Source organism: Dipodomys ordii, unplaced genomic scaffold (assembly GCF_000151885.1).
Source record: "Dipodomys ordii isolate 6190 unplaced genomic scaffold, Dord_2.0 Scaffold61, whole genome shotgun sequence".
In the NCBI taxonomy this organism is placed as follows: domain Eukaryota; kingdom Metazoa; phylum Chordata; class Mammalia; order Rodentia; family Heteromyidae; genus Dipodomys; species Dipodomys ordii.
Genome location: NW_012267277.1, coordinates 4,567,754 through 4,589,629, shown reverse-complemented (window position 1 = coordinate 4,589,629; position 21,876 = coordinate 4,567,754). Strand labels below are relative to the sequence as shown.

The 21,876-nt window shown below is 39.7% G+C and overlaps 1 protein-coding gene across 3 annotated transcripts in view; it reads left to right on the top strand.

Moving 5' to 3' along the window:
- Fggy (FGGY carbohydrate kinase domain containing) overlaps positions 1-21,876 on the top strand; it is a 363,024-nt gene that overhangs the window by 44,069 nt on the left and 297,079 nt on the right. For all 3 annotated transcript variants that reach the window (XM_013022325.1, XM_013022324.1, XM_013022326.1), the window contains exon 5: positions 19,133-19,221. In XM_013022325.1, coding sequence (XP_012877779.1) covers positions 19,133-19,221 — 89 coding nt within the window. The remainder of the gene's footprint in view (positions 1-19,132; positions 19,222-21,876) is intronic.

Sequence of the window (21,876 nt, the reverse complement as noted above, 5' to 3'; positions counted from 1 at the left end):
ATTGCAGGTCTGGTGATTCACACTCCTTAATGAGTAATGATTTTGAGCATCTTTTTCCTGTGCTTATTAGCTATTTATTGGCATATATTTCTTAGGGAAAAGTCTATTCTAGTCCATTGCCTGTTTTATAATTGCATTCTTTTTTATTTTTTAATTTCATTATATATTCTATAATTCTGTATCTCATGTTATTTGCCTATGTTCTCTTCTATAAGTTACATTTGATGAAGAGATTCTGATTTTGATGAAGTATATTTTATCTATTTTTCTATAATTTTAGTATAATTTCTATGACTCGTTGACAGTTCCAATGTTGTAAAGTATCTTCTTTGCATTTTTTCTGAGTTTTATAATTATCAGTCTTATGTTTAGGTCTACCATGAATTTTTGGACATATTTTTATATTTGGGATGTAATTCTTTTTGAACGTGGATAGCCAATTTCCAGCATTGTTTGTTGATGTTTCTTTTCCATTGAATTAGCTGGACACTTTATTAAAAATCACTTGCTGATATAAATGATTGTTTAGGGCTTCTCTATTCATATTTTTCTCTTCCGATGGGCCACGCAGCATGCTACTGGCAATAGAGAGAGTTTTAAACTCTAGTACTCTTATTTCATGGAGCTGGACGGTATGTGTGCTGTATGTTTCTTGTTTACCTGACAGTTAAGGAAAGCATCTGGAACTACATCAGACTGTCAGAGAAAATCATAGGATGTAGACAATAAAAGAGAATATTATCTATTTTCAAAGTCATTCATCTGTTTTCTCATCTACCTGCTATATGTGATACCTAAGTCACAGGTAGTCAACTTTGAGCTCATGGCCCACAGATTTTACTGGCACCAGAATTACTTTATTGAATTCATACGAGTTATATGAAATAAATATTCTCTCCTTTTTTCTTTTTTTTTTTTTGGTCGGCCGTGGGCTTGAACTCTGGGCTTTGGTGCTTTCCCTCAGCTCTTCAGCTCAAGGAGAGCACTCTACTACTTGAGCCACAGCACCACTTCTGGTTTTCTGGTGGTTTATTGGAGATAATAGTCTCACGGACTTTCCTGCCCTGGCTGGCTGTGAACTGTGCTCCTCAGATCTCAGCCTCCTGAGTAGCTAGGATTACAGGTGTGAGCCACCGGCCCTTGGCTTTCTTCTTTTTTTTTTTTTAAGAGTTTTTTGAGACAAAGACTTGCTATGTAGCCCAGGCTGAGAATTCCTGCCTTGGTTTCCTGAGTGCGAGGATCATACCTGACAATATTATGCATTTTTACAGTTGAGGAAACTGGAACTCAAAAGAGTTAAGGAGCACATGTTCTCACACCAGGTAAGCCAACCCAAGCATGTCATAGCCAGGCCATGGCTCTGTCTCCCCCACCTACTATGACCCATCTCAGTTACTGTAGTTCTGTAGGCACATCCAGAAGTGGTCTCTACCACCAAAAAATTGGTCTGACTAGAGGAGAAAGATAGAGATCAACCAAGCAATAGGAACTGAGCAAGAAAGTAGATGGAAGCAGTGTTTGAAGCATATACAACACTTATTATATATCTTGAACTATTGTAAGAATTTTTATCTATATTAATTCATCTTAACCCAAAATCATCCTGTCAAGTATATATCATATTTTACAGATTAGGGAACTAGGCATAAAGACTTGGAGCAACTTGCCTAAGGTTACTCAGCTAGTAAGTTACTAGGCTGGGGTTGGAACAGTGGCATTTTGTATCAACACCTCTTCCTTTTACTGCTTCTTCAAGCATTTGCTAGGTCCTTCCTGAGCTAGTTCAGGAAGCAGTTTGTAGCTTCAGGAGGAGCTGAGGCTGTGAGCAGCAGGTATTGGGCTCCTATTTTCCTTTAACGGATTCTGAGGGTTCCCTATGGGATGGTACTAGGCTGGACCTTGAGGATGATGATAAAATGAAATTGAGTGACATGATAGTCCCAGATAGGCTTCTGGGAGTCTATTGTAAAGAGGCAGAAAATAGACAAGGAGACACACAAGACACACACACACATATCATTATCACTACCACAACAACCACTACATCACCAATGATTTTGCATTCTGGAAAATGTTATGAAGGAGAAATACAGATGAACAGAGTTAGCATGGCTAGTGCTTCTTCTTGGGATGTTTTGGTTGATTTAATTATCAGGGAGTCAGAATAGTGGGCTATCTGGGGGAAGTAAAGCACCTCAGGGGATCAACAGGACTGGTCGGGGATGAGCTAAGTACTAAGTAGTAACAGGGCCTGGAGAGGTACACAGGGTTAGAATATGCACAGCCTTGAGGCCATGGGCAGCAATTAGGATGTTACTCCAAGAATCCTGGGAATTGGTTGATGGGATTTCATCATGGGTGTGACATGATCTGTTTTATGACTTAAAAAAAACATTCTGGCATAGATCTATGTAGATAATAAATATTTGCACAGTAACCACAAAGTTTATACTATAATGATGAAGGAAAACCATTAGAAGGCTGAGTGTGTAGGCTTCTACATATATACATCTGTTTTGTGAAATTACCCATAGAGCTAAAAGATTGGCTATAGTTTTAATAACATTAATAATGGGACACTGTCCATGGTTGGAATTGTCTGCTACTATGAGAGCATGCTATTTGTTCCTTTATTACTTCTTAGTAATTCTCCATTAAATAAAAACAACCTTGTACTCAGAGCCAAGCATTCTGGTTGATAACACTTCATTATTGAGCAAGGAGTTTTCTTCCCTTCCCCTGGGCCTATTTTTCTATTAAAAAAAAATCTCGGCAGAAATTTTGTATAAGCTTCTCAGTGTTTGTTATATCCCATTATACAAACCAGGAACTAAGAGCCAGGGGCTGATGCAGCTTTTCTAGAGCAGTAGGGCCAGGGTTCTCAGAAGTCTGGACCGCCTTTTTAGCTTTACCCTTTGCCCCTTACTGCCTGTTCTTAAAGGCCGCTCACTTCCTCCCTCTAGCTAGCACCACACATTGGCAGCCCACAGGCTGATTCTAGTCCCCTGGATAGCTTTTGTTTGACCCACCCTGTGTTTGGAAAGAAGAAAAGTAATTTTGAGTTAGTGTACAACATTTAAAACCTAAGAAAATTCCCATAAAAGTCCAGATTTTCCGCTTCTCTAGAAAAAGAAAGAACCTGGCAATGCCAGGTCTGCATTTCCACGTGGAAGGCATCAGCCCCATTGGGCAGGGGCTGCTCTTTTTGGAGGGACTGTTGTTTCTCCTGTCATTCCAGTCCCCACCCAGCCTGCTTCCCTTATTTCCAGTCCTCTAGCTCCAGGCATTCCTATTTGAGATCCAGGCTGTGGGAATTTGTTCAAGGAATCCATTATTACTTTTCCTATAACAAATATATAGTACAATGGAAAGACCTTCCAGATGGCAAATTTCTTGGTCACTGGCTATAATGATTCCATGCCTGTATTCTCTCATACCTTTGGGCCTTTGCTCAGGCTTTTCCTTCTGCCTGGCAACCTTCTAATGATTTCTTCCTTTACCTGCATAACATATACTGATTTCTCAAGAAAACCTCCGTTTTCTCCAGGGAGCTTTCTTTGACTTTCTCTGTCTTCTGCTTATCTCTACTCTGGAAACTATTATACTACATTGCATCTTATTTATTTTAAAGGTCTTTAGCATCTAACATGGATAACTCAGATATAATATATGATGGATAGTTGAATGGACAATGGACAGATTTACTAAATCATCTAGTATGCTGTTTTTTTTATAAATTTAATTTTATTTTATTTGTGAACATACTGTACAGAGGGGTTAAAATTGCATGGGCAGGATAATGCGTACATTTCTTACCAAGCATTGCATCCTCCTCCTTTGTGATAGCTGGGTGCATCTGTCCATTCATTCTTTTCCAAACTAAAGGTCCATTACACTCCCATGCTAAGTTAATTTCTCTTCCCTCTTGTCAAGGATGAGGCTTAGAGCATTACCACTCCTTTCCTCCTACTTTCACCCCATGGCTGCGGTCCTGTTAGCCAAGTCATGACTTATTTGGTGAACAAAGTGGAGGCAGGCTCTGGAGTCAGACAAGGAGTACCTGGGCTTCTCCTCTGCCTCTCTGGACTCCTGCATTGGACCTCTTTTTATAGTTACTGCCTTTGCTCTCCAGAATACAAGACTTGTGTACAAAATCAAAAGCCTGTCTTCAGAATGTTTATTGCAGGGCTTCGTTTGGTGGGACATTTCCCCCAGCCTTTGAGTAATGTATACAATCCCATCAGCTCTCATTAGGTTTCTGTTGTAGATTTCTTCTCCACCGTGGTCTGCTATAGACTGGGCTCATAACCGAATATTCACAACACTGAGGCTAAAAGACTGCCTTTATTTACCTGGATTATGAATCCTTTCTTCATCATTTGTCTATTAACATATTGATTTTGGTTAAACATGAGTTGTATTTTTTTAGTTTTATAGTAAAAAGCAATTTTAAAGTGAAGACGGAAAAAAGCACTCAGTCCAATGCCTACTAGCATTGATTAAATGCCAGCTATTAGTATAAAACTGGTTTTTCTTTTGTATTTTAGTTTATGGCATACAGTTGGCTTTGCTGTATTTTTTTAATTTGATATATGGCATGGCCTCATGTGATAAAATATTCCAAAGAGATGAAATGACTGTCTGTATGTTTGAGGACTGGATCTTAATGCAGGTTGTTGTTGTTTTGTTTTGTTTTGCTTGGTTTCATTTTTATACAACATTATGTTCCATCTCCATTGGGATTCTTAGATTCTTAGCTCTATAAGACAGGAAATACATCTCTCTATTCATGTGAGAATGAATGCTGTGTCCTAGAACCAAATGCAGTGCTTAGCATCTAAAACACAGTGAATATTTGCTAAATGAGTTCATATCTCTTGGTCAATCAGAAGCCAGAACCATAACTGTGATATTTAGACCATAGGCCCAGCAAGCTTGCTGCTTCTCTTCCTGGCTGTCTGCAGGTATGTCCACTATTTTGTAGAATTTTCAGGAAAACCAGAAAGGTGAGAGAAAGATTGCTAAATTGGGACTGCATGATATCCAAGTGTCTTGATCAATGTGAAAAAATTAAAATTGAATCGAACAATATTGATAACTCACTGGCATGTGACTACTATCTTGGAAATCTGGAAGTCCAGGGTCAGTAGTTGTTAACTGAGGTGAGGGAAGGCCAGCAGGCCAAAGTCCGTAAAGATGTAAAACAGTATTTTTATTGGAAGGGTAAATCTTACTTCTCTGAAGATCTAGATTGCTTTAACTTTCTTTATTTGCATCTCTTATCACATTGAGAATTACTGTCTCACTGTTAGACTTATATATTCCTTTATGCAGTGAAACACACTTTTGTCTAGTAACTACTTCATACAAATCCCTAGGGATGGTTAGGCTGGGAGACAGCCTACCACCCTTCATCTCTGAAAAGGAACTCCCACATCTGAGACCAATAGCAAAAGGCCATGAAAGCCATCTTTTCTCAAAGATTTTAATATCAGAAATTGCAAACACACAGAACTATTGAAATGATTTTGAATTGAACGCCCAGTACCATATCATCATCTAGATTCATTAACATTATATTCTCAAATATATAGCCATCTTTCTGCACCTGTGTACCTGCATAAATACAGCTTGAGTTTTTGGATTTGGTTGGGACATCATTACCTTTGTGAAAGCAGTTTGATTTTTTTTTTTTCCCCTGTCAGGGCTAGTGCTCTACCACTTGAGGCACAGCTCCACTTCTGCCTTTTTGGTGATTAATTGGCATAAGAGCCTCACAGACTTTGCTGCCTGGGCTGGCTTTGAACCATGATCCCCAGACTTCAGCTTCCTGATTATCTAGGATTGCAGGCATAAGCCACCATCACTTGATTAGTACTTTAAAATCTTTTTAAAAATATAATTTTATTGTTGTTATTATTAGCGTGTTATACAGAAGGGTTACCATTGTATAAGTTAGGTAATAAGTACAATTCTTTTTGGACAAAGTCATCCCTTCCTTTGCTTTCCCCTAGTTTCCTCCTTCTGTCCCTACCCTTAAGTTACATAGTTCATTTTTTACATATAATATACTGAATACCATGACTGTATTTGTTTACCTTTTCCCCCTCCACTTCTGTGCCCCCTTCCTGACCTCCCCCCCCAAAAAAGACAAAACTAAACAGCAAACCAAAAAAGCAAAACCAAAACTACCACCATCAGTGACAACATCAACAAAAACAAAAAACAAAAAAAGAGCCCCATGTTTCCATTTCCTGGAATTCCTTTCAATAACTAGTATCTTGAATGTTCAGAGGAGTTATGCCTTGATCCTTAGATCTGTCTCCTGAGTAGCTAGGATTATCGGTGTGAGCCATTGTCACTGGGCCAGAAGTTTGAAAATTTTTTTTTCTATTGACAATATTTTTAAATTAAGTAGTTATACAAAGAGGCTACAATTTCACAAGTCAGATTATGAGTACACTTCTTCTTGCTCAGTTTTATCCCTTCTATTGTTCTATTTCCCCCCTTCCCATCCCTACTCTCAAGTTACACATTGCAGTTTGAAATCTTGAAAGCCTTTAACTTGTGTGAGATATTTAATATTTACTATGGGCCCTGTTTGGTAGGTTATCTACACATATACTGGGCTTTATTTGCTCTCTATTTGGGCCTTTGTGTCCTGTATCTCATTTAATTTCTGTGAACGTCCTATAAGGAAGATGTTAGCTCTGTTGAGGAGTAGAGATTAAGTAGACAGCCTCTGTGATTCTGTGACGTCCTCTAATGCTGAAATGCACAACTCGGTTTTCTCCAAATATTTTCTGAGGCCATTTAAAAAATTAAAGTTTAAGTGATACTTAAGCTCCAATGAAGTGTCTCACTCAAGATCAAGTATGCACTCTTCCCCAAGCCCCGGTTTTTTGGTTCTAAGAAATTAATTTGAAAAGGAGTTATCTTCAAAAGGGTAAGGATACCCTAGGCTACCCAATAAGACCCTGTCTCAAAAAACAAAGCAAAACAAAAACAACCAAAACTCTACAAAACCAGAGTTGTAAAGGCTGTGATCAAACTTTAGCCTTTATTAAGCAAGGTTGTCATTGCTAGTCCACAGATGAGGTACCTAGGTAGAAAGAACCAGTTCTGTTTTCAAATTTCAAATCCTAGTGGCACTTACAAACTATAGAATACAAAGTTATCAGAGTTTTTAAAGTTTAGATTTCCAAAGTTAGACTCAGAGTTAAAGAGTAGGCACTATTTCCCTCCGCATATGAATTCCAACCCATGAGTTGTTTTGCTTTATCCCAACACACTGTGGTTACCCTTAAAGAGCTGGCCTCTTCCTTACATACCCGTGAATATGTATAGCTGGAAAGAATAAGTGAAAAACTGAAGTAGTTCCTTATCTCTTCTGTACCCTGGAACCTTGCAGCTAAGACCTCACTCAAAGCTTGCTTCTGTGCATTGAGCAGTGGCCAGTCTGCTGGTTGAATGATGAAGTGATTCAGGGATTTCTCTGAAGACCAGCCTGTCTCTGAGACCTCACTTCATGAAGAAGCTATGTGTTAGGTGAAACCTGTGAGTGACCACAGCTCTACAAGGAAGTCTGATCTCAACTCAATGATCTTGTCATTACCTATTCCCTTCCCCCTCAAAAAGCTGCTCCAGTCTAGCTCCTCAGTGTTGTAATCTCAAAGCCCTGCGTCCTTTGGCTCAAAAGTACAAAAAAGGGGAAATCAGAAGGAATTCATGAGCTGCATGAATAAATGGCTGTACCCTACCTGGCCTCTGTTTCTCATTATAGTTTTGCTAAAGGATCTGAACTGTATCACAGACAGACATTTTTCCTAGCAATGCTCCATGTGTAGAGAGTATTGGCACTTACCCAAGTAAAGCAAAGCAAGCAATTAGGTAATAAGATCTTGCTCATTTGACCAATTATTCATAACTTTATTAATAATGAAGAGTTTGTTTTTCTATCATTTTTATTATTATTACTTGACCACTGATTAATGAAGGTTTTTTTGGTCCTGGACTAACACCAGTCTGTGTTTATGGTATTTGGAGACAGCTGGTGCTGCTGGCCTCTGGAGCCCTTTTTGTGTGCTGGCATTGTGTGAACCTCAGAGAAACACTGAAAGAATCAAGGACCAGAATGAAGCCTCCTTTGGTTGCCTTGGCAAGTGGCCTTGTGGTCTGACCTTGGCTGGGGGTCAGAGACAAGCCCACGGACCTGGAAGAGAGAGTGAATCATTGTAGAGGTATTCATTGAGCACCTCCCATGTCCTGGGAAGCAGTGAACAAACAGTGGCGTAGGGGTATTGGGTTTAGTATTCAAGTGGCCAGAGTTTTTCCCTAGACACTGTGCTAGACACTACACTGTCTGCATGATTTGGGCAGTTTATTCCATTATAGTCCTTAGTTTCTTGAAGTGTTACGTATCAGAAAGTATTTAGTAAATTGTAGAGTGCTTGGGATTTATTTTCAAATGATTATGTTCACTGCCTCTCTGCTTGCCCTCTCCCCTACCCCCCCAAAGGTTGATATTTATAAAGAAAGCTAGTGAAATGTGCTTTTGATATATGTATCATTTGATTTGGTTAAGTAATCCAACAGGGAAAGGAAGTAGAATTCACACTGTTTAAGGATAGGCACTTTTAAAACATTGTGTTAATCTTTATGGACAAGCTGGAGAAGAAGATACACATACACATAATTTATATATGCTATTTTAATAGCTTAAATATTGCTTCGTTTGCAATTAAGCTTCTTAACACCACATAATGAAGACTTGCAAAAAAAGTGTTGCTGTTTTTGGTTAAATTAAGTTAGAAATGCTCATTAATAAGCAGTATTCCATGTGACTATCCCAGAAATTTCTTTAAACCATCTGACAATAACAACTGTGTTTGAATATTAATTTTATTTGGAATATATTGGCATACATTTGAATTAAAGTTCAGAGTTTTACAAAATAAGCCCTAGTTTAAAAAAGTTATCTTCAACTAATTTAGAAAAACTTTCCTTTCCTGAGACAATAGGTTTCCATTGCTGTAAAAATTCTTGAGATAAATTAATGTAAAAAAAAGAAAAAGCTTATTTAACCCACAGTTTTGGAGATTTCAGTCCTCATGTATATCAATAGGCAATACAAAACAGGGAATAGAGGAAATCTGTTCAAACATGGCTGTAGGCCGGGGAGAGGAGGAAAGAAGAAAAGGGGCATTAGTGTACAAAGGGAGGGAGAGGGAAAAAGAGGGAGAGAGAGAAAGAAACTATGGGCCCAATTTCTTTTTAGACTGCAAGTTCCCACAGGTCTAACTTCTTCCCTTAGATCCAAGGTATATCAGGAAGAGTGTAACCTAAAGTTTTTACCACCTCCCTATAAAGACCGTGAGCTCTATGTGTCTTCTGGTGAATGTTATCCAAACCATAGTGGAAGAAAAGGAGACAGGAAGTCCTGAAGAAGTCATTGTAAAATATGTAAGCTTAACAGTGAAGAACAGCCTGTAAGTAACTTCTGGAGGTTGCTAAAATGAAGCTCAAGGAGTAGAACATAGACGCTTTATAAGATTCCTGTTTGAGCAGGCGAGAGTAGGTTGAGAGAGTTTCACCCCATGCAGTTTCTGTGTGATTGCTCTGAGGTTTTAGCTCAAATCTAATTCAAGCTGTGCTCTTTCTGTAGCGCAGAGACCAGAGGTTTTGGAAACCAGGCTTAGGGAAAGAGCAAGTCCATTCTGAGATGCCCTAAGCAGATGCTTCCAGATCAGTGCCAACTGTACTGTCAGGGTAGAAGATAATACAGGGTATTATCTTCATCAGCTAACATTCTTGGGGTGTTGGCTGTAAGAATGTGTGTCTCTTTTAGAAATTGTCTAAAACTGTCTCAGTACCAATCACCTTATACTTCCTACTAGAGTTGTTAAGGACCTTCATTAATTCAACAAATACTTGCAAAAAATTTATCCAGGTATTTTGCTAAATATGGGGAATATACTGGTGAACAAAGTAGAGTTGCTGTACACAAGTTGCTTCTATTCTCTATGAAGACAGGGATGAAAGTCACAGTTGCCTAAGTGTTATAGAAATTTGGATTACTGTGGAATTGTAGTGCTGAGTAGGGTAGGAGCTGGTAATGTGTCCACTGGTCAGTGGTATGAGGTCATAATTAATTGGGATGTTGGAATTTGAGAAAGGCAGTCCAGTGGCAATATGAGGAAAGGAGACCCCTTATAGGGTTGTGAGCACAGTAAGATGAGAGCTCAGAATGTGACAAGGAGGCTTAGTAGGTCAACAAGTTCCTTTGAGTCTCTTTTATCTATTCATTACTATTCACTATGAAATTATCTTTTGGGACACCATGAGATGGGACGCATTAGCCACAATGTGATAAAAGCCAGAAGCTATTTGCCATGAATTGTTTCTGACTCTCCTATCTCAAGGACTTAAACGTGAAAACTGTGGAGGAGCTTAGTGCTCACATGGCTGCAGTGTCCTTCCTGACCAGACAGACACTCCTTCTTCTAGTCATCTTAGCCCCCAAGAATAAAGCAGGGGATTAACTCTTTTTGTTCACAGGGATGGGATGAATACCACATACAGCCCTTCCACCTCTCCTTTTGGGGGTGTGTGACTCAGAGGCAGTGACATCAACCATGACTTCATCCTTCCAGAGGAAAGAAAGTGTGCAGACAGGCTAGCTTCCCCCCTCCCTTTCTCATCTTTTGTTTTGTGGATGACATTGTCATGGTCCTGCTATCATTTTCCACACATTTTTTTTTCTTTTTTGGCCATCCCTCTCACTTCCTTTTCTTATCTTGGTCATTTTAGTCATGCTTTATACTTAACCTATTCTTTCTTTTTTCCCCATCCTCTTTTGTTTCTTTGTTCATTTTTTGCTTTTGTCTTCTTCCTCCTCTTTTATTTTTCTTGTTTCATTTCCTCTTCTGCTCATCTTCTCTTTTATCCCCGTTTTCCTTCTCTTCTCTTCTCTTCTTGTTAGTAATGTATATGGAAACTGGTCTCTGGTCTCCTGTTTCTTTCCTCTCTGAGATTACCATGAAGGGATTGCTATCTCAATAATCCTAAAACTGCCTTCACAAATTACCTTCTGCTCCAGGACTAATTATGGCTCCCATTCTTTTCTGAACTGAATGTCAAATAAAAATTCTGACTTACTTCTTACTCCATTCCAGCATATTTCTCTCAGACTAACTGTCACCTGGTTCCTTCTTGTTGGCTATGAGGGCAATTGGTTCTGCCTCTTGTACCATCAGGCAGCTGCTCCAGCTTGCACAGCCTTCTCCCCACATCCAGATCCCACACTGACTCCTGTCCTCTCCTTCCTGGACAAGGCAGAAAGAATCCATGGTTTATAAATCAGGTAGTTCAGACCTTAAAGTTTTCTGTATTATTGATGCATTCCTCCTGAGTATTTTATATGCTCGGCTCTACCTAGCCAATAAAACTTGAGGGTTGGGACCAAGATTTCATAACCAGCTCCAAGCTTACTCATTAGCTTTCACTTCTCAACAACAGCATACATAATCTCCACTTTTCCAAACTGACTGATCCATTGGCAGTTCATTTGTACTGTGGTGGCTTTTCACATCCTGTGCACCATCTCCAGAGCTGCATAACAGCTCTAATGCTTCCTTATAGCCGTATGGCGTTGGGTAACCTACTTAATCACTCCTTATGCCAGTTTCCACATCCTATGATTTATGAAATGCTGTAGAAGTACCTATGTCTTAGAGTTGTTGAAGGATCAATTGACATATGTGTGAAATCATGTGGAGCACCCTTCAGCATACAGCAAGTACTTCTGAAATGGTGGATTGATGGATTGATTTGACACCGTCCTGGAGCTTTTTGGCTCAAGGTGCTCTACTACTCCCACCACAGTTCCACTTCTGTATTTCTTTTTTTTTTTAAGGGGTGAGTAGTTTTTAATAGAGATATGTTTCATGGGCTTTCCTACTCTGGCTGGCTTTGAACTGCAATCCTCAGATCTCAGCTTCTTGAATAGCTAGGATTATAGGCATGAACAACTGGTACCTGGCTGATTACTATTTAAATGGTGGTTCTATCACCTCTTATTACTCACCTTAGATCAACTTGGTTTTCCTTACTTATGGATCCCTTCCTTCCTTCCTTCTTTTCTTCCTTCTTCCCTCCTTGCTTCCTCTTTTGCCCTTCCGCCCTCCCTTCTCTTCCACTCCCTTTCTTTCCCCTCCCCTCTTTCCCCCTTTCTCTTCTTTTCTATGATTTTTCTTCCACCTCTCTCTTCCCTTCCTCTCCCCTCCTGAGACAGACACTCTCCTCATTCCAGGCATCTCAAGACTAGGCTGGTCAGTTCCCCCCAGAATAAAGCAGTAAATTAACCCTTCCCCTCTCCTTCCCTCTTCTCTCCTCCCCTTTCCCTTCCTTCTCTCCTTTATTTTTTTCTTTCCTTATCATTTCTTTTCTTTTTGGACTGGTGTTTGAGCTCACTCACTAAAGCAAATGAGCCACATTTGCAGTCCCTTTTGCTTTATTATTATTACTTATAGTATTGCTTTATTATTATTACTTATAGTATTAGTATTAGTATGTAGAATCTATAGTTTTTACCCAGAGTCTGTCTGGACCATGATCTTCTTACCTATGGGCTCCTGTACAGTTAAGACCATAGATACAAGCCTCAGTACTTGGCTTATTGGTTGAGATGGGGTCTTGGTAAACTATTTTGCCCAGATTGGTTTTAGAACTTGATCCTTTCAGTCTCTGCCTCTGAGGTATGTGGAATTACTGACATGAGCCACTTTTAAAATAACCTTAAAATAACTTTTGGCATTTGTTTCTGACCAGTAATTAATTAATGTATATAGGTCTTACTTTGTCCATTTATAGAAATATTTAACTCATACTCCTCTGTACAGTATTTTCACAATAAAAATGTCTGACATCCCACATACTTTGAAAACTTTGCAAGATGTAATAATTTTTGTGCTCATGCTGGCTTATTTAAGGCAGACAAACGGTGAACAGTTAGGAGTCTCTAAGGCATATTTCATATTGCATCAATAAAGTGAGACTATGATCATCAAAAAAAGAAATATTTAACTCATGATGTTGTTAGTTGGATTAACTCAAAGAGGTTCTATCTATTCTGGCATGCCTCCAGTAAATGATAGTTTCCTCCATTATCCTTTTCTCAAATTATATGTGGCTACTACTATATTCACTAGTAAACTTACAGCTCTGGGTAAGGGACAGATTATTATTAATTTGTTGCTAGAGATAACATTAAATATTTTTCAATGAAATATTTATTGACAGTATAACAATATCTATCAACCCTAGCTTGTGATCAAGCATGTGCTAGGTATGATAGGGAAAGATGAAAAGATAAAATGTCTACAAATCCTTGACAAAATATGCAAGTCATTCCTAGAAGGAATATTTCTATGGGTTTGGATGTGATGGATCCTCATAAAGAAGAGTTCTTAAGTCCTTATCTTGTCCTAGTGCTTGAGTTATGAAGGAAATACTTCTGAGCCTATTTCCTGCCTAGCAGGACACAGCAGTGGAGCACTGCAAAAATGCATCCTTGAACAGCTAAGGCTGTACATATACCCCAAGTATGCCTTAGGAAATGCTAGTTTGGACTGTAAGAACACCCTTCCATTATGGCTTCAGAATGAATAAACTTGGTGAGAAGGGCCTTTGGGGAAAGAAAGAAGAAGGGGCATCCATGTGAGTCAGTTTGGAGCTGATACTGGGTTGTCCTCAGATGTCCCAAGGCACTCATTTGATGGAGCACTTTTCCTGTCGAAGCCCCCATCTCCATTGGTGCTTGGCAGCCATTCAGCGGTGCTGTGCTGACCCAGGAGCCCACGCCAGGAAGTGAATGAATCCATTTTCCAATTAAAATGAAACCTCTCCAAAGGACCTGCTCACCCTTAGAGGAGAAATTTATCTTCCTGGCAGTCAGGCTTGGCTAGAATATGTCTCTTCTCCTGAAACAGACTGAGAAAAGCCATTAACTTGAATGAAAAAGGAGAAACTGGGACAGTTCTTATTCACAACCTCATTAATTTATCCATTCATTCCTTATTTTCATTTCCACAAACTCTTATTTAGCTTCTACATATGCTCATTCATTCATTTATTCATTCATTCACCTAACATTACTCATCGTCTATGTATCAGATATAATGCTGATCCTAGGAATAGAAAAATTAGAAAAAAGTACCCAGCAGTTTCTGCCTTTGAGGACCTTTCAGTCTAATGAAAGAGACAGACAAATGGGATCAGATAGATCTTTGGGAGTACAGTGATGGGGATGTTCATGAAGTTTTATAGGTTATACCAAAGAAGCATTGACTTCAGCCTTAGTGGAGTCCAGGGCAAATTCATGGAGTAAAACCAGACTCAATTCCCAAGTGATAAGTAGATGTGCACACACACACACACATACACACACACACACATGCACACACACACGCACACCCCCCCCCACAGACACACACACATGGACACACAAACACCCTTGTTGTTTTTATTACCCTGGAGTGCCTTGATTTATTAGTGGGATAAAGAGCTGTGAAGTCTTCATGAATTTTCTGAGAGTTTATATTAGAAGAATGATTGGATGTAAGATGTAAGGAAACAGAAGATGACTCTTTTGGACATAGAAAACAAAGAGGACTAACCTGAGGGAAGGTAACAGATTCTGTCTGACTTGTTGAATAAGAGGTATAAAGGGACCATCCAGGAGCTGCATCTCAGAAGAGAGCTTGGGAGATTGGATGTTGACTGGAATTGAATCATGGGAGTGATTAGGATTTCCTGGTGAGCATATGAACAAAGAGCAAATCATCTGTCTCAGGCACAAACCCTGGAGAGCATCCACATTTGAAGAACCACCAAAGAAAAGCAGCTAGTGAAGGAGGCAGAAAAGAAGTGATGAAATTGGTGTGAACCTATCCAAGAGAATGATCCTTCACTTTTCTGCTTGTAAATACCTTTTGTTTCCTTGTCGGTTCCAAGACTCCTGGCCATTTCCAAGGCATCTTTACATGAGGACTCCCTCCCACAGACAGTGCCCCCAACAAGGAGCCGTGGTGTCTAGGTTATATTATGGCCTTATCCTCCCATCCTCTTGGGCTTCATGCATTTTTATGCTTTACAGAAGCAGAAATCTAAACTAGCACTGGCCTGGGCTTTAGAAGTAAAAGTTTGTCTGACTGACTTTCCAATTATCTACCACCTGGTACTGGAAATTACAGCTCCTTTCTGAGTGTTATTTTGTTAATCTGCAAGGTGAGGTTTATGATTTCTTGCCTTTCCTGCCTCAAGGATTTGTACAGCTCAGATGAGATCATACCTGTCAAGTGGTTTTGAAAAATATGAAGGTCTGTAGCAGTAATGACTGAACCTTGTAGACTGATTTCATTTTTATGCTCACAGCATCGTTTGAGATAGATACTAGTTGGGAAGCAGTTGAGGAAAATGGGTTTTGGAGAAACTAGTTTTCCTAAAGCTCCCTAGGTTCAGAAGTAAAGAGGACAACAAACTCAGAGCTGCTAGAGCCTAAAGTTCTTGGACTCATTTCTCCCATACTCTACCTGTGTTTTCCTACTATGCTAGGCAAAGTCAGCTTTGCTGAGTCTGGTGAGTTGTTAGGCAGATGATAATGCTCTTCTAGTTAGGAAATTAACTGTAGTGCGGATTATAAATTCATCGTTCTGTATAGTAACAGGCAGACAAAGGAGAAGGGAATGTATATGAATCTAACTTTTGAAAATGAATTGTGCAATGGAATCATTTCATTTTACAAATAAATTATACGATGGCACAGTTGAACAAATCCTTGGCTAATGGGAATAATCTGTCTTGTCACTTCAGGCTTTTGTGGCTTCAGTGTCTTTCCCAGCAGTGTCGTATTTATTTGACTTGACCTTTAGGCTTCAGCTCAAGTGTCTCCTCCGTGAAGCCTCTTGTAACTTCTTGAGCCCCAAAGCCCTTTTCTTTCTCAGCACTCTGTCTGTGATTACTCATTAGAGATAGATATATAGCCACACACAAAATATTATGATAGTTATGAAACTGCTTGCTATCAGACTCATTACATTATTGTCATACATCATATTTCTAATTACTTTTCATTGGTGAACATTTTTCCAGTTCCTTTATAACTTTCTTTTGAAAGTCCTGGCCTTCAAATTAATTTTATATTGCCTAAAGCTTTTTATTTTCCCCCATGAGTTAGACTTGTCTTTTGCCTTCCAGAAATTTGTCATTTTTTTATGTGGATTTAGACACATGAATATATAATTCACTTACAGCATGGAATGGGGACATTTTCAGCAAAGGTAATATCTGATCTGAATTTGAGACTTAGAGAAGGTTGGTAAAGGAAGGGGTAGGAAAGTAAATCCAAGAACAGGTACAAGGCTGAACAAAAGCGTGGAAATACAAAAAGAAAACTATGAGTTGAGAGGGTCTAAAGAAATGAGAGGAAAGCAAAATGTAGTGTTAGCATTTCTGGACATGGGATATTAGCCCAGAAAAACATTATCATGATAATGGCCAAGTTGGAACCAGGTTCGTAAGAGGCCTAAAAACCATTTTAAGGAATGAAAATGTGATTCCAGGTCACAAGAATGTGTTGAAACATTTTAAACAAAGGAATGAAACAATAAGTCATAGTGTTTAGAAGGATGGCCCTTATCTGATAGCATAGACCTGAGTGAATGTATCTGCTTTGAAACATCTCTAATATCTGGTCTTAGTCTCTATGGGTGTGAGTTTGAAACTTTAAAAATGTTTTATTCACTCTGGAACATTCCTAGTTGGGGCCCATTCCATACTTTCAGTATCATTTTTCTTTTAAGGATGACATTGAGGATTAAGTTTCTTGCTGAGATATTTTTCCTTTCTGGAATTTCAGCCTAATTGAAAGTCCTGAACATCAAGTAAGGATGTAGGTTTGCTTTTTCTTGGATAGTTGTTTTGAAAACCAACACTATGAGTACTTAGAAGGTACCAGTAGGATTCTTTTTACTGGGGAATCAAGGCATTCTGTTTCTTCTCTCTATTCACGGATAACTACAGATAGCCTGGACAGAATCTCTTTGCAATAGAACACTTTGATGATCCTTCTTTGGGAATCACCATTTTCTCATGGTGTTCTTAGACCCTGGTACCATTGCAGTTTCCACCTCATTTTCCCTGTTTGCTTCCTGTGTCTAAAAGTAGCAGAAATCTCACAGCTTCCTGGAACATTGCATTGTAGGGAAAGGGTGAAGGTGCCTTCTTTCTGCCCAGAAGTTGGCAGGGCAGCTGTTGCCTGGACTGGCCTTGAATCTTGGATGTAATCGCTCTGTCCCCACCCTCTGCTGAGCCCTGCAGCTGTGTGAGCTTTGAGTAGCAGCCTCCTCCCATGAAGTACTGTGGTTTTTATGAAGTAATAAGAGATTTAGAAAGGGGGTGGAGGGGAAGAAAGCTCTTTTCTTTGGTTACTTTCAAGCCAGGGGATTGCTTAGCTCAAAGGATTGTTACTGGAATGCAGAAACCTTGAGTGCCAAGTCAATACACCCCAAGTCATTGCTGATTATTTCTTTTTCCTTTTTTTTTTGTTAAAAAGATTCATTTTTGTTAGTTGCTTGGTAACTGGGAGACAGAAAAACTTAACTCATTCAGTACAGAGAATCTCCTCGTTTGCATTGGATTAAGCTATCACGTGATGAAATGCATACAAAGTTTGTATGTGTTTAAGACATGCTGCGTGTTCTCTAACACATATTCTGTTTGTACATGGAGGATGGGTTAGGGCTACAGAAATTTAGCGATTTGCTCAAGATTGATGTTGGAATCTCTGCACTGTGTTTGGAAGGTCTTGTTTGTTTCTTCTCTGCTGTCAAGAATGGCAGTAGTTTTCATCATGTTGTTTCCAGAGGCCCAAACCTACAGCTTGTGTAGGATTAACGGCTTCAGGGTGGTCGCTGTGGTACCACATGGGAAGAGCACTCAGGTTACAGCAGAAACTTGGGATGACTTGGGTGGAAGCTGTTGGAACTTGACTCTCATTTTCTACATCCTTAACAGGAGTATTACAGCTACTTGAGAATCATGCTGAGAATCATGTGCGGTCATATGAATGGGAAACATTGTAAGCTGTGGAGAAAATAAGAGGACAATCACTGCCTTCTGATGTAGGCCCAAGGGTTAGAAGAACAGAATTAATTTGGTAAAATTAAAGCTGTTGATTTGGGAGCATACTTCCTAGGGAAGTATGGCAGTTTATGGCTTTTGTGAATCATATAGCTCAGTGGAAGAACATTCTCAGACAGCCAGCATCTCAAAGCCAGGGGCAGGCTTCTCAGACATGTGTCCTGTCACCCAAACTCTTTCCCTTTCCCTTTCCCTTTGCTGACTGGTCTCCAGGGAAAACCCATGGTCTTCCTAGACCATGTATGCTCTTAAGAAAAGTTCTTCTCTAACATGTTGTATCTGGTTCCTCATCCTTATTGGGGGGTTGACTGAGGTCTCTGGCTTTGATGGATGGAGATGATATGGCTTCAGGAAGAAATGCTTCTGGGTTCCTCATTGCTACTACCACCAGGAGGTCTCATTTTGTCAAAAGCCCTAATGGTTTCTTTTAGAAATGATATATTCAGATTCCGTCATCCACTGTGGCCAATCTGTGTGGCTGCAGGGAGGACACATTCATTATGCAAGGTCTTTAGTGATGCAAGGTCTTTAGTGATTCTACATCTAACAAACCTGTGCTTTGCTTAGTATAACTCCCTCTCATTTATAGCTGCTCAGTGTTACTATCTTACTTTATGTTTGAAACATATTCTCACATTCACAGGGAAGATGGATTTCATATCTGCACAGAGTGCTTTCTTCCTTTCCTGGTTGGCAAACAGGAATAAAAGAGAAATTATGGTCATTTTTTGGAAGGATCAATAATTACAATTTTTGTCTTTCCTATATAAGTACTGCTTTTTTTATATAAAAAAATCATACTCTCTAACCCCTTGAACAGATGTTTTCATGGATATTATTGGCTGTGTTTTTATTTTGAAAATCAAGAAACATTATTGAAAAAGGAGAGGGCTAGAGAAAAGAAATTGATTCTAATATATATTTAATTTGGCAGAACTTAAGAGAGACTTGCTGGGATAAGGCGGGACATTTCTTTGATCTCCCAGACTTCTTATCGTGGAAGGCAACAGGTGTCACAGCACGGTATGTTAATTACAAGTTGAATTTTATTTGTGCTCTTCCATTCTCCATGTCTGTATATATATATATTGCTTTCTTAACTCTCTTTGACTAGACGTACTGTTTTTACATCTGCATGTGATTTTGCATACTTGAAACATCTTGAATCTATCTTCTACCTCCATCATACATGCTCAAACACTATGAGGCCTGGAATGTGGGTACCCAGTTTGAAGACCATTCATTAAAACTGGATACATTTGAATGAGATATGAAATATTCAGAGTGAAATTTTTCTTTTTTTTTCTTTTTCCTGCAAATACTTCTTGCATGGTGAATAAAAGAAAAAAAGAAAACATATATTTCTCTGAAATTAGGACAGGAGATGTATTTTTTTAAGGAAGCTGATTTTAACTGGATGTGATATGAACTTATTTTGTTTTTTGTTTGTTTGGTTTTTTTTTTGTACCAGTAATGGGGCTTGAACTCATAGCCTCGTGATGATCTAACTTGGCTTTTTTTGGCCCAGGGCAGTTGGTGTACTACTTGAGATACAGCTTCACTGTTGGTTTTAGATAGATAGATAGATAGATAGATAGATAGATAGATAGATAGATAGATAGATAGATAGATAGATAGATAGATAGATATAGATAGATAGATAGATAGATATATATATAATTTTTACAACAAATATTTTTCATTATAATGTTAAAATTTAGTATGTGTTACATGAGAGAGATTTTACTGAATACTCTCTAAGTGTGGAATTGTGGCTGTTAATGAACAGAGTGGTTGTGTCTGTGGGTATACATAAAGCTCTTGCATGAAACTATAGCAATTCTATTCTCTTGACTGAATTTCAGGGGATCCCCAAGGGTGAGGTCTTCTCAACCTGAGGGAGATTTAGAATGTGGATCACCCACAAATATCTGAGGGTAAGGATCAGTCCAGAGAACAGAGGAACCTATATACATTTATACAGACAAATCGTGTACAAATTAGAGAGGCAGGTGTTGTGTCTTAGAGTCAGTATCTTCTGAGGGGTCAGATCCTCCCCATTTTCCTTGCTTAACCTCAGGGGTAGTGGGACTAACAGTACCAGCCCCCCAGTGCTCTCTCCATCTGTCCTGTCTTGTAGGGTTGGGATCTTTGCTCCTGGTGAGCTGATAAGGGTGTGATAGTTCAGCACACTGGGCTTCCAGAAAGAGATAGGAAAGGATGCATTTCACAGGCACTTCATTTGTCATGCCATTCCCCTCTCCCCACGGCCCTTTGCATCAAAATTCACTAGCCCAGATCTCAGGGTAGGGGACATCCATGAGGTGGCTTCAGTAAACTTTTTCTGATTACCCCTCTCAGGAAAGAAGACTCTGGAGGTGAGGTCCAAACTTTGCCCTATACAGTATAATCAGTCACCCATTACAGTTTTCTCCCCTGGGAAGGAGAGGGCAGTGTGTGACTGAAGACCTTATCTTGTGGATTCTTCTTTTGGTTGATATTGTCTAAAGTTACTTCTGAGAGGACTTTACTATAGAGTAGTCTCTATCCTTCCTGCCTTCCTGCTTCCTTTGTCATTGTCTCCTTCTCTTCTTCCCTCACCTCTTCTCCTTTCCCTCCCCTCCTTTCCCCTCCCTTTCTCCCTTCCCCTTCCCTCTCCCCTCCCCTTCCCTCTCTTCTCCCCTTCCTTTCCCTTTCCTCTCCCCTCTCCTCTCCATTCTCCCCTCTCCCCTCCCCTCCTCTCCTGTCCTTTACTCCCTTCCTCTTCCCTCCCCTCTCTCCTGTACTCTCTCCTCCCTTCTTCTCCCCTCCCCTTCCCTCTTCTCTCCCCTTCCTCCCCTCTCCACTCTCCCCTCTCCTGTCTCCTACTCTCCCTTCCCCTCCACTCTCCCCTCTCCTGTCTCCTACTCTCCCTTCCCCTCCTCTCCCTTCCCCTCCCCTCTTCTCCCCTCCCCCTTTCTATTAAGTAAATATTAGATAATTTTAGCCAAATAGACTTCTTAATCAAAGCAACAGGGGCTGGGAAGGTGGCTCAGTGGTAGACTACTTGCCTTGCATGCATGAGGCTATGGCTCAGTGGTAGACTACTTGCCTTGCATGCATGAGGCTGTGAGTTTGATTCCTCAGCACCACATAAGCAGAAAAAGCCGGAAGTGGTGCTGTGGCTCAAGTGGTAGAGTGCTAGCCTTGAGCTGAAGAGCTGAGGGAGAGAGCCCAAGCCCAGCGTTCAAGCCCCACGACTGACAAAAAAAACCCAAAAAACAAAAGCAAAAGCAATCAAAGCAACACTACTAGGATCCTGAATGACTTACAAATCTTGGGGACTCTTTACATTAATGTAAAGATGGAGGAAGAGCTGTCTTTCTTTCCCACTGCTTTTACTTAGTTCCTATTTTTTTTTCCTGATGGCTCTGAATGTTGTATTATCTCATTTCCTGAGATAGTGTATTTTGACAACCCAGTATGGGCTTTTAGAGGGCATCCCTGGTTCATTTGGACCTAATGAAATGACATGCATACATCTACCTACATTATGGAGTCACATTGTGATTTGTGTTCCTTAATCATTGTGTGCCTGTGTACATGTCTCTTAGGCTCACTCTCCTGTATCATGGGAATTGTATACCTACCTGAAAGCTTGTTGTAAGGGACAAGCCTGACTATAATCATCATGAGTCA